The following is a 15,565-nucleotide window of genomic DNA, read 5'->3' as shown; positions in this document are numbered from 1 at the left end:
AAATTATTCGAAAATTCGTGAAAAATTGAGAAAATGTAGTTTAAACTTCATTGCATATCTCAAGGGGCATAAAATTATTTTTTCCTTATACGACGTTCATTGCATACTTTCAGGAATTGATTTTTTCGACGACTTGCACAGATTTTATAATAAAAACACTCATTTCTCTATTGAATTTAGGAGTAGAACAGCTTTACCAGAATTTATTTTCAATAATTACACTTTTTATTGGGTTTGGTTGATGGGATCCAATTTAGGTTCTTCGAATTTGAACTCGGGGAATTTGGTCATGTCTTCCTTGCCAGTTCCTCCGTACGTTTTGGCGATACGTTCCAATTCGTTCTTCAACTCCTTCTCGGTTTCGGGTGAAGGATCAACCAATTTGCCGCCGCTAAAAAGAAAAATTTCAATGAAAAATCTTCGAAAATTTAAGATTTTCTCTTGACTTACGCGCTCTTCGCTTTGTATTCCTTGATTTTGTCCAAGAACAATTGTTGGATGGGATCGGAGACCTTTTGCATGGCGGGAGCGGCGATGCCAATGTTGCGACGAGCAACGAGACCCAAAGTACGGGCTCCGGCGAAGAGTTGCGATGTGAGCATCTGCAAAGAAGAAATCATGTTAAGCAAGTTGGAAGTTATGTAACAAATATTTTGGGGGTTTTTTGGGGAAATTACTGAAGGAAGGAAAGAAATTTGAGTCAAAAAGGGTTTTGTGATAAGAGAATTTCGAAAAGAAATGAAAATTATGGGAGAAATTACCTTGAAACTTGTGTTTTAAGCGATTTAAAGACTGGCAAAACACTCGGAAATTTTCAGACTCGCGATTTCAGAGACGTGTAAAAGTGATAAACGTAACTTTTTTTGACGTAAGATGTCATTTTTCAGAAAATTCGCTATGGGAAATTTTTTTGAAAAATTCGTTATCGATAAAAAAATAAAAAAAATTAAATTAAAATTATTATTTTATTAAATAAATTAATATTAATTAAAATTAAAACAAATTTATTAATTTGAATTAAAAAAAAATATATTCTGATTAAAAAAAAAAAAAAATTTAGAAAATCAATTAAAAATTTAATTAAAAATTAATTAAAAATTTAATTTAAATTATTAAGATAAAATTATTATTTAATTAATTATTATTAATAATAAAAATTAAATTAATTAAATTAAATTAAATTAATTAAAATAAATAAAATTAAATTTAAATATAAATTAATCAAAAAAAATTTAAATTGATAAAAATTAATAAAAAATTATTTTTATTTAAACTTAAAAAAATAACTAATTAAATAAAACGCATTAATTAATTTAAATTAATTTAAAAAAAAAATAAAAACTAAAAAATTTTAAAAATTAATAAAATGAAAAATACTTAATAAAAAAAAATATATGAAATTTCATTTTATAAATAAAAATGAAATAAAATTTAATTTAAAATCAAAATAAAAAAATTAAATAAATTAATTAAAAAAAAATTAAAAGTAATCCAAAGGAAGGAAAATAATAAATGAAAATAATTTAATTTAAACAACAAGAAAATTTAAAAAAAAAATAATAAAATCTTAAAATTTAAAAAAAGTGAAAAATTAAAAAAAAAATACATTTTAAAATTTTTTATTATATTTTTTTTATTAAAAACTAATAATTATCACAATTTTGACGATGACAATTTTCATCGTAATCTGAAGGTTCACGATAATCATAGTCATCATATTCGGGATACTCTTGAAGCTCATTTTGCGTCATTTCTTCGACATTTTCTTCTTTAACTTGATAGTTTTTATGTTCTTGTTCTTCTTCTTGTTGCTGCTGCGGATGTTCTTGCGACAACGGGAGCTTCTTGACAAAACATTGAAAGGCATATTTACTTCCATCCATGTCCCTTGACAACTTCTTCCTTATGCAAAACGTGCTTGTAGATGGTAACTGGAACATGATACGGTTTTGGGACGGGAATTTCAATTTTTTTGATCACCTGGCGTGTTAGAGATGAAAAATTTGGGACAGTTAAAAATAGTTTCAGAGAAAGGATTTCACAGAAAGGGACTCAAACTCACTTCAACGGGATAAGGTTTCTTCACTTCGACGGGTTCCTTGATCTCGACGGTGTACGGAACGGGCTTCTCGATGACTTGAGGCACGACTTTGTACACGGGAACGAGAATTTTGTGTTGAACGGGCACATGTTGAGCGAATGGAGCGGGTACGGGGACTTTTAAATATTGCGGAACAGCAACAGCGACGGGATGAGGAACTGGGATGTGAACGTCTTTCGAATGATGATCGCCTCCTGATGCTCCGACGGATTCGTAACCTCCGCTCGATTCGTATCCTCCATGACCGCCATCGCCGCCTGCTGAAGCGCCGTAGCTGTAGGATTCATGTCCGCCTCCCAAATGCCCGGCAGAGGTAAAGAGAACGCAGGAAAAAATGAGAAGACATTTCTGGAAGAAAGAAAAAAAAATTTCGAGTTGAGTGAACGAAGGCGGATAAGTTTTTATGATTTTTTTTAACGCATCAGCGCCTATGAAATTGGTAATTATGTTTGTTTATCTGATTTATTGTTTTTTTTACACCAGAAGTGCAATAACTTTCGTTTTTATTTTTTTTTTCTTTTTTTTTAAAAATAATTAAAAAAAAAAATTATTTTTAAAAAATTTTTTAAAAAATTTGTTAATAATTTTTTAAAATTATTTAAAAAATATTTTTTTAAAATTCAAAAATTTTTTATTTTTTAATTTAAAAAAAAATTAATGTTTGTCTTAAAATAATTAATTAATTTTTTTTTAATTATTTAAAAATTTATTTAAAAAATTTTAATTTTTTTTTAAATTTTTTTAATATTTTTTTTATTCAAAAAAAAAAATAATTTTATTTGAATTTATTAATTTTAAAAAATTTTTTTTATTAATTTTTATTTTAATAATTTTTTTTTAATTTAATTTTTTTATTAAAAATTTACTCACAAATTGATTCATTTTTTAAATTTTTTTTTTTCAGTTAAGACAACAAACTTCAAGCACTTCACTTTTCACAATGTATCTATTTGCAGTCATGCTCGTGCTTTTATATTTCGCAGTTTTTTTAAGGAACCACACTCTCGTACACATTTTCGCTCACGAGCGTCAGGTACTTGCAATTTTTGTTAAGCTTTTAATAGTAAAGGGTAATATTTCTCATTTTTTTTTGTGTTTCGGTGCAAGTAGAGATATTACTTAATCTGCAATTTCCTTTGTGATTGTTTTTTTTGTTTACATTTCGGTTTGAGATAATTTCGGCGCGTAATTAATTTTTTAATGATTTTTATGAAGAAAAGTATCTAAAAAGAAAAAAAAATAATTTTTAATAATTTGTAATTTTTTTTAAATATATTTTTTTTAATAATAAAAAAATATTTTTTATAAAATATTTTTAAAAATTATTTAATTTTTTAAAATTATTTTAAACATTTTTCTCATATAATTTTTTTTTATTAAAAACTTCCTTATTTAAAAAATTTTATTATTTTTTTTAATATTTTTAATTTGAAAAAAATATTTATTTTTATTTTTTTAAACATTTTTTATAAAAAATTTTTAATTTAATATTTTTAATTATATTTTTCAACATTTTTAAAAAATAAAAAAATAATTAAAAATAATTTAAATTAAAAGAAAATTAAATTTGAAAAAAAAAAAAAATTTTAATAAAAAAAAAATTATTTATTAAAATATTTTTTTTATATGAAAATTTAATTTTTAATGATTTAAAAAATCATTTAAAAAATGATTTTAAAAGTAAAAAATAAAAAAAAAATATTTTTAATTAAATTTAATTAAATTTAATTTAACTTTAAATTTAATTTAAAAAGTTTTTTTAATTTAAATTTTTTAATATTTCAATTTTTTTAATTTTCTCACAAAATGCCAAAAAAATTGACCTTCAAATGCATTTTTTAATTTTCTTACCTTACGAAACTAAGCTTTTGTGAACGATTTTTGCATTACTCATAAACGTGTGACTTTTTTTTTGTCTAAAACTTTGACCCATAAAATATTAGAAACACATTTTCAAACAATTACTTTGCGTTGCTCATTCATGAATTATGAATTAAGTTCATCATTTCGCATCTCAAAAAAAAAAAAAAATCTCATGTAGTAAATCTTTCCTTGAAATTTTTAATTGAATTTTCAAAAGTCGTTGACATTTGAGCAACAAAACAAAAAAAAAAGAATTTAGGACCCGCAACACTTTTACCGCTCACACAGCATCGCAACGTCGTCGCGTCATAAAAAAGTATTGAGTAATTGCAATTTTTTCAGCTGCCGAGAGAAAAAAAAGAGGAAAGGAAAGGTTGCACTACATTTTTAGCGTACTTATTGTTTGTTACGTAGTTTTGTTGGTCCATTCATCTTTGGCCCATTTTTCTCGTATTATGTTTTGTTTTTAATTTTTTTAAGTTTGCCGGTCTTGCAAGTTTTTGTTGTGCACTTTATCTTTTTTTTTAATTTCTTCGTGAGGTAATCACGAATTTAGAGGATTTACGAGTCAATTTGGTGAATTGGTGCAATTGAACTCGATTGTCATTTTTTTTAGTGATTGCAAATTAAAAAGGGATTTTTAGATAGAGAGATTAATTTGGAGTAAAAGTGAAGTGACGCACGTGACTTATAAATGTTGGGAAAAAACTAACCGGTAAGTTGAAAATTTTAATGAATGATGACGTAAAAATTGTTTTTTTTCTCAGAATTTTTTTAAATTAATAAAAAATTTTATAAAATAATTTTTAATATTTTTTTAAAAATTATTTTTAATAATTTTTTTAAAATTATTTTAAATATTTTTTAAAAATTAATTTTAATATTTTTTAAAAATTATTTTTAATATTTTTAAAAATTATTTTTAATATTTTTTTTAAAATTATTTTTAATATTTTTTTTAAATTATTTTTAATATTTTTTAAAATTATTTTTAATATTTTTTTAAAATTATTTTTAATATTTTTTTAAAATTATTTTTAATATTTTTTTAAAATTATTTTTAATATTTTTTTAAAATTATTTTTTTTAATTTTAACAAAATTTTAAAAATAAATTATAATTTTCATTAATTTTTAGTTCAATTAATTAAATTTTAATTTAAAATCTCTCAATGAATAGTCCTTTTAGAATAAAAATTACCATTTCGTCATTTCTTACAAAACACTTCTTCATGTAAATTTGTGTTAATATTCAAGTACGTCACCAACTGATATTTCTTTTTGTTTACTTTACCAACACAAGCAAAGTCATTCCGTATCACGTAAAGTAAAGTAAAGAACCTGTTGTGTTGATCTTGATCTTCTCTCTTGAATTTCTCACACAAATCGTCTCAGTCGTCATCTTTACTTCGATCGGTTTGTTATCATTTTTTTCCTCGTCGTCGATGTAAAATTAAAAAAAAAATATTTATTTACATCCCGAAAAAAATAATCTATAAAAACGTGAAAAAATGAAGATTTCTTTAAAACTCGTCGCCATCGTCTCTCTTTTCACGTATTTCTCGGGAGTCTCAAGCACAAACATCAAAGAATCAATTTTCGACCTCAGCGTCGAATGGCAACGACACTTGCGACAACACAACGAAATCGAAGCTCATGAAAATTTTCTCTCCTCGCCCCTCGGAATTTCCGTGCTGCTTGCTGAAATTCGGATTTTTGCCAATTCGCAGCTGAAAGATGCCATTAACACACTCCTCAATTGGGGCAAAGGTGAAGGTCGACTTTGACACGCGCAGAATTTTTGAAAAAATTTATGTTTTTTTTTGACGTCATTTTTGTAAAGGTAACAGAGTTCACTTGGAATTCCGACGAGAACTTGATAAGCTGGCAGTACGTGAAGACGAAGTTTTTAAGCTGAAGTGTCAAAATGCGATTTTTCTGCCGAAGGAAGTGAATGTGAGCGAAATTGCGGAAGATTTGCTGAAAGATCATTACAAATCGGATATCGTCAAATTGGATTGGAGGTGAGAATTGGAAACGAAAAGAACGAGAAGTGAATTAATTAGCCGAGAACTGGTTGAGTTAATCGGTTGAATAGCGGATCGTGTGTTTTTTTACATTTAAGAGAAGTTGAATGTTTTGAGATAATGAAACGACGTGATAATCGGAATGTAAATAATAATGAGTAGTAGAGGGAAATTCCCAATTGTTGAGTAAAACAGGAAAAAAATATCATTTATTAATTATTTGGGTCAGAAATTGTACGTTTTATGAGTTTATAGAAGATTTTCAGCTATTTTAAAGTCAAAATCTAACTTTTTATCTCTTAAAAAATCAAAATCTAACTTTCAGTTTTTTTTAATTTCTTCACAAAAATTTTTTAGGCCATAAAAACTAACTTTTTAGATCTAAAAAAGTCAAAATCTAACTTTCAGCTCTTGAAATTTCTTTAAAAAAATTTTCAGGCCATAAAAACTAACTTTTCAGCTTTAAAAAAGTCAAAATCTATCTTTCAGTTTTTAAAATTTCTTCAAAGAAAATTTTTTAGGCCATTTAAACTAACTCTTTAGCTCTTAAAAAATCAAAATCGAACTGTCAGCTCTTAAAATTTCTTTGAAAAAAATTTTTTAAGTCAATAAAACTAACTTTTCAGCTCTTGAAAAGTCAAAATCTAACTTTCAGCTCTTGAAATTTTTTCAGAAAAATTTTTTAGGTCTTGAAAACTAACTTTTTAGCTCTTAAAAAATTTAAAATCTAACTTTCAGCTCTTGAAATTTTTTCAGAAAAATTTTTTAGGTCTTGAAAACTAACTTTTTAGCTCTTAAAAAATCAAAATCTAACTTTCAGCTCTTGAAATTTTTTCAAAAAAATTTTTTAGGTCTTGAAAACTAACTTTTTAGCTCTTAAAAAATCAAAATCTAACTTTCAGCTCTTGAAATTTCTTTGAAAAAATTTTTTAGGCCTTAAAAACTAACTTTTCAGCTCTTAAAAAATCAAAATCTAACTTTCAGCTTTTCAAATTTCTTAAAAAAATTTTTTTAGGCCTTAAAAACTAACTTTTCAGCTCTAAAAAAGGCAAAATCTAACTTTCAGCTCCTGAAATTTTTTTGAAAAAAACTTTTTAGGCCACAAAAACTAACTTTTTGTCAAATTTAAACTTATTTTTTCTTTTCATTTCTTCAACAGAAATCGTTCCATCGCCCAACAAACTGTCGATGCATGGGTCAGCCAAAGCACAAACAAACTAATTCAACAATTACCTTTACCTCAAAACGCTGAAATGCTTTTAGCCAACACAATTTACTTTGAAGCAGAATGGCTTGATCCTCTCGATGCTCGAATGACGGCAAATCTCCCGTTCAACGTGTCTCCGAACAAAACTGTCAACGTCGATTACATGCGTTTCTCCGAAGATCTCTTCTTCGCCGAAGACACTTATTACTTAAAGTGCAAAGTCATCGCTAAACCTTACAAAACGCACAATTCCTCCGACGAAAGTCGCGTCAACATGTACTTCATCCTCCCTGACGAAGGCAACGACATCGAAAACTTAATTTCGCTCATCAGTAATTTGAATTTCAATCAAATGCTGCAATTTGGCGATTACAAAAAAGTCACTTACCAAATCCCGAAAGTCAGTTTAAAGAGCAAATTCAAGTTTAAGCCGTTCCTGAGCGAATTTTACGGCAAAGAGCTGAATTACGAAGTGCAAGGATTGACATTGGGCGACAAAAAGTTGAATATTGATGATATTTCGCAGGAAACGGTGCTCGAAGTTGATGAAAAAGGCACCCGAGCTGCTTCCGTGTCGTCGGCTACGATCGATTATAATTCCGCTGACAAGACTTTTAAAATCGACAGACCTTATATCATGTTGCTGCGAGACGAAGACACGAAATTTGTGCTTTTTTGGGCGACAATTCGGGATCCGACGTTGCATTAAAGCCCATTTTTGATGGTTTTGACGTATTTTTAGTCAATTATTTCGAATAAAAGACAGAAATTTTTTATTTACTTTGAACTTTTGCATTTTTCAAGTCATTTTTTGTTACGTCACTGCACAGTTTTCCGTTTTTTTTTTGCATTGTTTCTTTGTCACATGTCCTTCCCTTTCCTGTTGTTAAGCTATAGAAATCGTGGCATCAATCCGTTGCAGACTTCTTCGCTATTTTTAGAGGGAAAAATGTATAAAAGGAAAATTGTGAGAAGAAGAAAATTCAGTCTAAGTTGATCAGTTGTGAAGGAAGTTTAAGAAAAAAGGAAAAAAGTGAAAAAAAATAAAAATGGTGAAAGGCCAACAAAGTTTGTGCCTCATTCTGGTTTTGCTTTTAGCAGCAAATGCTTATGGATATCATTCTTATAAAGGTAGAAAAATTTAAAAATTTCATAAAAAGTGATTTTTTTTAAATAAAAATAAATTAATTTTATTTTTAAGAAATTCTAAAAAAAAAATAAAAATATTTTTTTATTTAAAAAAAAATTAATTTTATAAAAAATTTTTTTAAAAACATTTATAAATATTTAAAATAAATAATAAAAAATAATTTTTACATAAATCATTTTTTTATTATTTTTTTTGCATTTTAATTTTTTTGATAAACTTTTAATGGACAAAAAAATTGAAATGCAAAAAAAAAAATATCATTTAATTTTAATTTATTTATTTCTAAATATTTTTAATTATTTTCATTTTTTAACAAAATAATTTTTCAAAAAATCTTGTTTTTAAAAATTTGTTAAATTATTTGACAAAGTTTTAAATATTTTTATTTAAAAAAATTTTAAAAAAAAAATAAAAATAAATTATTTAATTGCTCGAAAAATTTTTTTTTTAAATTTAATTATTTTTTTAAATATTAATTAAAAAAAATAAAAAAAAAAATTTGTAAATATTTAAATAATTTTTTTTACTATATTTTAAAATTTTAAGTTAAAAATTAATATTTTTGTTTATAAAAAATAAAAAAATTATTTTTAAAACGAAAATTAAAATTTAATCAAATATTAAACTTTTTAATATTAATTTAAAAAAAATTTAAAACTTAATTATTTATTTTAAAATTTTTTAATTAAGAAATATTAATAAAATTAAAAACAAAAAAAAAAATTTCAGATGCACTTCGTGCCAAATTCGACGACGAAGACTTCATGGAAATGTTTTCTGATGACGGGATTAGCGATCGTGTTTGTAAGATTTTTATTTCTCATCGAATTGCATAAAAAATTCTAAAAACTTTTACATTTTTCAGATTTTTACAGAACTCCAATGTCAGCTTATGCCGATCTCGCAGAACCGTTTGGCAAGAGAACCGTGAATAAGTTCAAAAGTATGTGAAAGTTTCGAATCTAATAAAAAAATTCATGATAATTGCTCGATGATTTATGGGAGAAAGTTGATTTGCAATTTTTTTGCATTAAAGATGGAGAAGGCTGGTTATTAATTTTTTTGAATTAATTTTGCAGATTTGATGATTAACAAGGACATGATGGAAGGCGAAGGAGGAGTTGTAGATGTTCAAAAAGAAATGAGTCGATCTTATTTTCCGCGAACAACACCGAAGAGGGGAGCGATTTTGAGTTGGGCTCTTCCAGCAGCGAATCGATTGTAAGAATTTTTTGAAAAAAATTTTAAATAATTTCATAATTTTAAAAGTTAAAAAAATTAAATTTATTTTTTTAAAATTATTTTTTGCCAAAAATTTTTTTTCAAACTTTTTTTTTAAATATTGAATAATTTTTTTTTAAAAAAAAAAAATTTTTTTTCTACATTTATAATTTTTTAAATTTCTGAAATTTTCATTTTAATTTTTTTTTTATGTTTGTATTTTATTTTTTTTTTAGTTTTTAATTTTTTCTAAAATATTTTTTAATTTAAAATTTTTTTTTTTTTTTTTTTTTTTTTTTAAATTTTTAATTTTATTTTTTTTAAAAAAAATTAATTTTTTTTAATTTTTTTTTTTAATAATTTCTTATAAAAAAAATAATTTTAAATTAAAATTTTTGAAAAATTGAAATTCAAAATTTTTGCAAAAAAATTAAAATTTAATGAAAATTGTGTCAGAAAACGATAAAAATTACCTTTCTTTCTCTTTTTAATTTTTTTTTTCTTTACACGAGAAGTCGCGAGATGAACATCAACTACAGACCAACGACATCAAATCGACCTGCTGCTTAAAAAAATCAAAAAGCTTCAACGCTAAAAGCTGATTTCACTTTAAAATATGGGTTTCTTGTAAATAATCTATAAAAGCAGAGTGAATCTCGTCATTCTTTATTCAACTTTTTTCCATGATGATGGAAGCAAGGGATGTACTTAATAAAAAATTAAATTAAAAAATGCTTTTTTGGTGTCTTTGATGCTTTTTTAATACTTTTACTCCTCTTTAGTCTTTGTCTCTTCCGAATTTTTGCTGAAAAACTTCTTTATTGAACTCAGCGAGAGTATCACGGGGATCATTATTGGCAGGAAAAGCGGGATATAAATGGCGTATCTACAAAAAATTTAAAAAAAAAATTTTTTTTTTAAATTTTTTTTTTTTAGAAATTCTAAACTTACTTTTGTTCATCGGGGAAATAAAGCAACGCCAACAAGCTTGGATCGAAAAATGCGGCTTCAGCTGCAATAAAAGCGTTTCTTGCATGCATCACAGCGCATTTTAAGTCACTTTCCGCAAGACATTTTTTCGCAGCGACAACTTCCGCATACGAATTTTTGATTTCCGTGCCGACTTGATCGTTGATGACGATATAACTGATGCCTCCGAGGAGTTGGATCAACGAATTGAGCGTGGATTGGGCCGAATGGATGAGATGAATGGCTCCCGTTCGTAAATAAGTGTCAACTTCCCAATTTCGGGGCAAAATTGTTTCTTGTTCTGTCATCCCAACACCTTTTATCGGTTGATTTGACTCCATATCGAAAATTTTCCGGAGCAAAAAAAGAGCTTTTTCCATGGCATCGTGACTATTGACATCGACTTCCGTTAAAATTTCCTCATTTTCCATGAATTTCTCGCAAACAGCTTCCGGGGGATTCACAATTACGATTCCGCCCCATTTTGCCGAAATAAATGAGTCGACATCGTTCGTCGAAGCACGTTCCCCGTTCTTTTTGTAAATGTGCAAAGGTCCTTTTTTGCATGGCGGCATGTAGAAAACCAGATGAACGCACGGATAACTCGACACTTGGTTGCCCAAACGTTTCTCCAGCGACGTGATAATTTGCGGTAAATGGTCTTCGTGCAGCATAAAATGTCGTTTTAGCTTCGAATTGTCGGGAATTTGGCGATCCACGTGATCGAACTTGACTTGATACTTCCATTGCGATTTAATTGTGAAGTTTGATAGCGGACTGAGTGATTTCAAGTAGGGTTCGATGTAACGTTCGGCAGCTAAACGAACGTTCCAATTGAGTTTTTGCAATTCGGGGTTTGGGTTGAGCACGGAAAGTAAGACGTCGTATTGCGGTTGAGGCGGAGGCGTGTTGTGATGCAACTTTTGACCCGAAACTGTCGTTATGGAACCCAAAATTGACTTGAGACGGTATTCTTGAAGGAGCCATGAGCGGATTACTTGCTGGATTTTACTTGCAGCTGTGAAAAAAATAATTTTTAAATGAAAAATTTGGTAAAAATATAAAATTTTTTTAAGAATTTTAATAATTTTGAAGAAATTTTTTTGAATTGAAAATTTTTTTATACAAAAAAATTAAATTTTCAAAGAATTACTAAAATTTAATAAAAAAAAACATTAAAAATATTTAAAAAATATTTAAAAAAAATATAAAAAATAAAAAAAAATTAATAAAAATGTTTAAAAAAAATTAAAAAGTATTTCATTTATTTTGTATTTTATTTTTTTTTTTAATATATATATTTTTTTAAATATTAAAAATATTTTAATTTTTTTTTTAAATTAAAAAAAAAATATTTCTTCGTACTTTACATTTTAAAAAATATTGACGAGAAAAATCTTAAGAAAATTTAGAAAAAATTAAAATATTCGAAAAATCTTGAAGAAAAATAATTTTTTTGACAAGAAAAAGTTTAAAAAAATTAAAAAACTGAAAATTAAAAAAAATCTTCTAAATTTTAAAATAATCATAAAATTTCGACAAAAACTCACTCGCATTGCTCGAAATAAAAGCAGCTCGTCCCGAATTAACCAAAACTTCTTCCGTCAACTTCATCCATTCGATGAACATAAAGTCTCCATCCCGCACTTCGACACTTTTTTGTGCCAAATTTTCCAAAGCAGCAGGAGAATGAGCCTCTTCCGCGAGTTTTTTGTCCAAATTGATGCTCGAAAAGTGCAAATCGACAATTTCGTGCTCTTTAAAGTACAAAATCAAGTCGTGAATTAAGGATTTTGTGCGTTCTTCGTTATGAGTGAAAATTCCAATGTTGACTTTTGTCTTAATTGGCGTCTTGAGAAGATCACTGATCTCGGTATAAGGCAGCGGAACACGATAAACTTCGGTTGTTTTCCACCACATGGGCACTCCGATGACGAGAATTACGATGATGAAGGTCAGAGTTGAGGAAAAACGAAAAATTGCTGAAAAGTAAAAAAAAAATTTTTTTAAGAAAAATTTAATTTTTTGAAAGAAAAAGGTAAAAAATTGATTTTTTAGATTTTAAGAAAAATAAAAAAAAAAGTGAAGATCTTCGAAATTTTTTTGAGAGCAAAAATTTTTATAATTTTTAAATAAAAAAATTTTACAAAAATAAAATTTTTTTTTTAATTTTTATTTTTTTAAAGCTTATTTATTTTTTTTTATTTTATTTAAATAATTTTTAATTAAATATTTTTACAAAAATTTAATATTTTTTTTTTAATTTTTAAAATAAAATTCAAGCTAAATTAAAATTTAATAAAAATTAAAAAAAAAAAAAAAAAAAAAAAATTAAATAATTTTAAATAAAAAAATTCTTACAAAAATTTAATATTTTTTTTTTTAAATTTTTAAAATGAAATTCAAGCTAAATTAAAATTTAATAAAAATTAATAAAAAAAATAAAAAAAATTAAATAATTTTAAATAAAAAAAATTTTATCAAAATGTAAAAAAAATTCAAAAAGTTAAAAAAATTTAAAATTTTTTTTTAATGAAATTTCAAAATTATGTTTTTTAAATTTTTGACAAGTCGTTATTATAAATTTTAAATTTGAAAATTCAAAAAATTTAAAAAAAAAATTAAATATGCAGTATTTTTGTGGTCTAAATAAAACAAATTTAAGTAAATTTTTAATATTTAAAAAAAAAATTAAAAATAAAAAAAATATAAATTAAAAAAAAAATAAAATTAAATATCTTTAAATAAAAAAAAATTGAAAATTTTTAAATAGAAATTCAATAATTTTTTTTTTCCGAAATAAAATTAAATAATTAAAAAAAAAAATAAAAAAAAAAAATTTAAAAAAAATTAAAATAAAATTAAATAAAAAAAAAAAAAAAAATAAAAAAAAAAAAATTAAGATTTTTTTTAAAGAAAAAATCAAAAAATTGGTCAATATCCTCTCGAATTTCCTTGAATTTCGCATCAAAGATTCAATATTTCACTTTAAGAAAGCTAAAAAGTAAAAAATTCAATTTTTCAAAATATTTTCTGTATTTAAAATATTATTCCTTGTATCTACAGACTAAAATATAGCTATATTTGCCTTCTTTCAGGCAATTTTTCGACACATATTTCGTAAACTTTGTTATTCCTTCATTGCGATAAACCAAATTCAGCGCATTATCTTTCGGATGAATTGTCAACAAAATCGGATCAATTTCCTCCTCTTCCTCGCCTGCTTCGTCATCCAACGAGTCCTCCTCAGGCGACAAATACGTCACGACTCCAACTTGCGGATATGCGTTTATATAAAAAATTAAGTCGAGCGTGCAATCCGCATACTGCGATGGATCTCCAAGCACCGTATAACATCCTCGTGTCCATCTCTGAAGCTCAACGGAACATTTTGGCTCTGCGACATTCGCTCCGTGCAAATCCAGCTCCGTGTATTCGTGCAGCAGCTTGAAAAATGCTTTGGATTGAAAAATTTCCATGAATTTGGCGACAATTGAAGGCGTTTTTTCGTTCAGCGTCAAAACTTCGTAATTTCTGACGTTGGCGGGACCCTGAAGTTGCCACGAATCCGCCGGAATTTGTTGAATTTGCGTCAAAATTTGATCGTAAAAGTCTTCATCCAAAAATTCCTCGAGCGAAGCTTCGGAATTTTCCTCAATTTGTTTGTGAATGTCTTCTTTGTACTCCGTTTTGAGGTAAATTGGGTTCACGAGCTCGTATAAAGCATCGTCGGTTGTTTTTTCATGCGGCGTCGTGTAATGCAAATCAATTTGAGGTATTTTTGTTGCTGTTTCGTCATCCGCGGAGGGTCCATGAAACCATCCATTGATCGTCAAACGTGGAAAATCGAAATTTGTCACTTCGCCAACCTGATGAAACGAATCCGAGCCCACACGAAAGAAGACAAATTGATTATTCGTCGGCGGAATTCGCTTTTTAACCGGAAACAAAGGCTCCTTTTCGCGATTTTCGAACAATTCAAGAGCGCCGCCCATCTCCGAAGTCCATTTTTCAGCTCCTTTCCACGGCGAAATGTAATAAACGAAGGCAACGCGTCGATCTGTCATCAAATCGTCGTGCACGAGCAAATAATCGCCCGCATTGTACATGCTACACGACGCCGAAATGTGCGAAAGCTTAATTCCCGTCAATTTTTCCATCCACGGCATCACGGTGTCGCGTAAATGCGCGTAAAACATCCGCATTGCTGGTTGACTCTCGAAATTCACCAAATCCGTGGATTGATAAAACTCGTAAAGATCCATTTGGCGACGATCGAAACTAATTTCGGTCATTTCTTGAACAAGTTTTTGCAATAACGAGTCTTTGTCGGTTAAAAAGTCCTTGAGACAAGCCAATTTGAAGGGCGATGCAAGCAAATCGACGGAAGAATCGGAAAAACTTTCATTTTCATTCCAAAATTTTGAAAAATTCGCAAGAAATTCCTTCGACAAGTAATTGGAACTCATCTGAACCTTAATTGGAGCATCGTAATCGATCGTAGATGACCCAGCTTCGCACAATTTCGACTGTTTTGAGGCTTTAAAAGCATCTGAAATGAAAAAAATTACAAAATTAGCAAAAAACTTGAGGTTTTTCGATGTTTTTGTTTTCCACTCACCCGCAAATCTTCCCGAAACGCATCCATTTGGCAAGGAAATTGAGGAAATTCAAAAGGAAATTCGAAAGAAAGTGACTTTTTACGCACAAACGACAAAAGAAATGCGATATGAGTGTGAAAAGCTCATAAAAAATCGTGAAGCAAGAAATTTTTTATAAAAAAATGTTTTTTTAAGGAACGCCAAACATACCTTCTTTGTCATTTTCCGTCTCGTCCGATAATTTTCGCTTCTCACTCATTTTTGGTAACGTTTTTGTCCTTTCACAGAATCCAAATTGCTGATTTGAACATGAATCTGATGATTATTTTTGGTAAATTTGGTAAAAAATCGCCGGCGATGAGTTTAAAAGCCTCAAAAATTGGAATCGCCTTAATGGATTTGTCAAATTTGACAGTTGATGGGCGTT

The 15,565-nt window shown here is 27.1% G+C and overlaps 5 protein-coding genes across 7 annotated transcripts; 2 read left to right on the top strand and 3 right to left on the bottom strand.

The window, feature by feature from the left end:
• Positions 1 to 162: 162 nt before the first annotated feature.
• On the bottom strand, positions 163 to 864 carry LOC134834426 (ATP synthase-coupling factor 6, mitochondrial). Its single transcript, XM_063849075.1, has 3 exons — positions 762 to 864; positions 451 to 602; positions 163 to 391 (listed from the first exon to the last, which is right to left on the bottom strand). The coding sequence occupies exons 2-3, from the start codon at positions 600 to 602 to the stop codon at positions 226 to 228; spliced, it is 318 nt and encodes a 105-aa protein (XP_063705145.1). The 5' UTR covers positions 762 to 864; the 3' UTR covers positions 163 to 225.
• Positions 865 to 1,869: 1,005 nt separating this feature from the next.
• On the bottom strand, positions 1,870 to 3,061 carry LOC134833592 (uncharacterized). Its single transcript, XM_063847957.1, has 3 exons — positions 3,020 to 3,061; positions 2,063 to 2,449; positions 1,870 to 1,980 (listed from the first exon to the last, which is right to left on the bottom strand). The coding sequence occupies exons 1-3, from the start codon at positions 3,059 to 3,061 to the stop codon at positions 1,870 to 1,872; spliced, it is 540 nt and encodes a 179-aa protein (XP_063704027.1).
• Positions 3,062 to 5,371: 2,310 nt separating this feature from the next.
• Positions 5,372 to 7,984, top strand: LOC134833627 (serine protease inhibitor-like). The gene is made up of 3 exons (XM_063848007.1): positions 5,372 to 5,733; positions 5,807 to 5,987; positions 7,150 to 7,984. The coding sequence occupies exons 1-3, from the start codon at positions 5,475 to 5,477 to the stop codon at positions 7,904 to 7,906; spliced, it is 1,197 nt and encodes a 398-aa protein (XP_063704077.1). The 5' UTR covers positions 5,372 to 5,474; the 3' UTR covers positions 7,907 to 7,984.
• Positions 7,985 to 8,194: 210 nt separating this feature from the next.
• Positions 8,195 to 10,224, top strand: LOC134836057 (uncharacterized). 2 transcript variants are annotated; one of them, XM_063851203.1, is made up of 5 exons: positions 8,195 to 8,328; positions 9,077 to 9,151; positions 9,213 to 9,290; positions 9,427 to 9,568; positions 10,084 to 10,224. In XM_063851203.1, exons 1-5 carry the CDS (start codon positions 8,247 to 8,249, stop codon positions 10,136 to 10,138), a joined length of 432 nt encoding a protein of 143 aa, XP_063707273.1. In that variant the 5' UTR covers positions 8,195 to 8,246; the 3' UTR covers positions 10,139 to 10,224. The 2 variants fall into 2 exon arrangements, with proteins under 2 accessions (XP_063707273.1, XP_063707272.1); XM_063851202.1 differs by having other exon boundaries at positions 10,081 to 10,214.
• Positions 10,225 to 10,269: 45 nt separating this feature from the next.
• On the bottom strand, positions 10,270 to 15,552 carry LOC134836056 (prolyl 3-hydroxylase sudestada1-like). 2 transcript variants are annotated; one of them, XM_063851200.1, is made up of 4 exons: positions 15,349 to 15,552; positions 12,088 to 12,519; positions 10,520 to 11,555; positions 10,270 to 10,454 (listed from the first exon to the last, which is right to left on the bottom strand). In XM_063851200.1, the coding sequence occupies exons 1-4, from the start codon at positions 15,395 to 15,397 to the stop codon at positions 10,337 to 10,339; spliced, it is 1,635 nt and encodes a 544-aa protein (XP_063707270.1). In that variant the 5' UTR covers positions 15,398 to 15,552; the 3' UTR covers positions 10,270 to 10,336. The 2 variants fall into 2 exon arrangements, with proteins under 2 accessions (XP_063707270.1, XP_063707271.1); XM_063851201.1 differs by lacking the exons at positions 10,270 to 10,454; positions 10,520 to 11,555; positions 12,088 to 12,519 and adding an exon at positions 13,576 to 15,089 and having other exon boundaries at positions 15,349 to 15,544.
• Between the last annotated feature and the right edge of the window lie 13 nt (positions 15,553 to 15,565).

This window comes from Culicoides brevitarsis, chromosome 3 (genome assembly GCF_036172545.1).
Source record: "Culicoides brevitarsis isolate CSIRO-B50_1 chromosome 3, AGI_CSIRO_Cbre_v1, whole genome shotgun sequence".
Lineage (NCBI taxonomy): Eukaryota > Metazoa > Arthropoda > Insecta > Diptera > Ceratopogonidae > Culicoides > Culicoides brevitarsis.
The sequence above is the reverse complement of the archived record's forward strand: the minus strand, read 5'-3'. Positions and strand labels throughout refer to the sequence as shown.

Coding starts and splice junctions, on each gene's coding strand:
- LOC134834426 (XM_063849075.1), bottom strand. CDS start 602: ATGCTCACATCGCAACTCTTCGCCGGAGCCCGTACTTTGGGTCTCGTT. Junction 392..450: donor GAATACAAAGCGAAGAGCGC/GTAAGTCAAGAG, acceptor TTTTCTTTTTAG/CGGCGGCAAATTGGTTGATC.
- LOC134833592 (XM_063847957.1), bottom strand. CDS start 3,061: ATGACTGCAAATAGATACATTGTGAAAAGTGAAGTGCTTGAA. Junction 2,450..3,019: donor TGAAAAGTGAAGTGCTTGAA/GTTTGTTGTCTT, acceptor TCTTTCTTCCAG/AAATGTCTTCTCATTTTTTC. Junction 1,981..2,062: donor AGAAACCTTATCCCGTTGAA/GTGAGTTTGAGT, acceptor CTAACACGCCAG/GTGATCAAAAAAATTGAAAT.
- LOC134833627 (XM_063848007.1), top strand. CDS start 5,475: ATGAAGATTTCTTTAAAACTCGTCGCCATCGTCTCTCTTTTCACGTAT. Junction 5,734..5,806: donor ACTCCTCAATTGGGGCAAAG/GTGAAGGTCGAC, acceptor ATTTTTGTAAAG/GTAACAGAGTTCACTTGGAA. Junction 5,988..7,149: donor ATCGTCAAATTGGATTGGAG/GTGAGAATTGGA, acceptor TTTCTTCAACAG/AAATCGTTCCATCGCCCAAC.
- LOC134836057 (XM_063851202.1), top strand. CDS start 8,247: ATGGTGAAAGGCCAACAAAGTTTGTGCCTCATTCTGGTTTTGCTTTTA. Junction 9,291..9,426: donor AACCGTGAATAAGTTCAAAA/GTATGTGAAAGT, acceptor TTAATTTTGCAG/ATTTGATGATTAACAAGGAC. Junction 9,569..10,080: donor CTTCCAGCAGCGAATCGATT/GTAAGAATTTTT, acceptor TCTTTACACGAG/AAGTCGCGAGATGAACATCA.
- LOC134836056 (XM_063851200.1), bottom strand. CDS start 15,397: ATGAGTGAGAAGCGAAAATTATCGGACGAGACGGAAAATGACAAAGAA. Junction 11,556..12,087: donor TTTTATTTCGAGCAATGCGA/GTGAGTTTTTGT, acceptor TTTTTTTCACAG/CTGCAAGTAAAATCCAGCAA. Junction 10,455..10,519: donor TATTTCCCCGATGAACAAAA/GTAAGTTTAGAA, acceptor AATTTTTTGTAG/ATACGCCATTTATATCCCGC.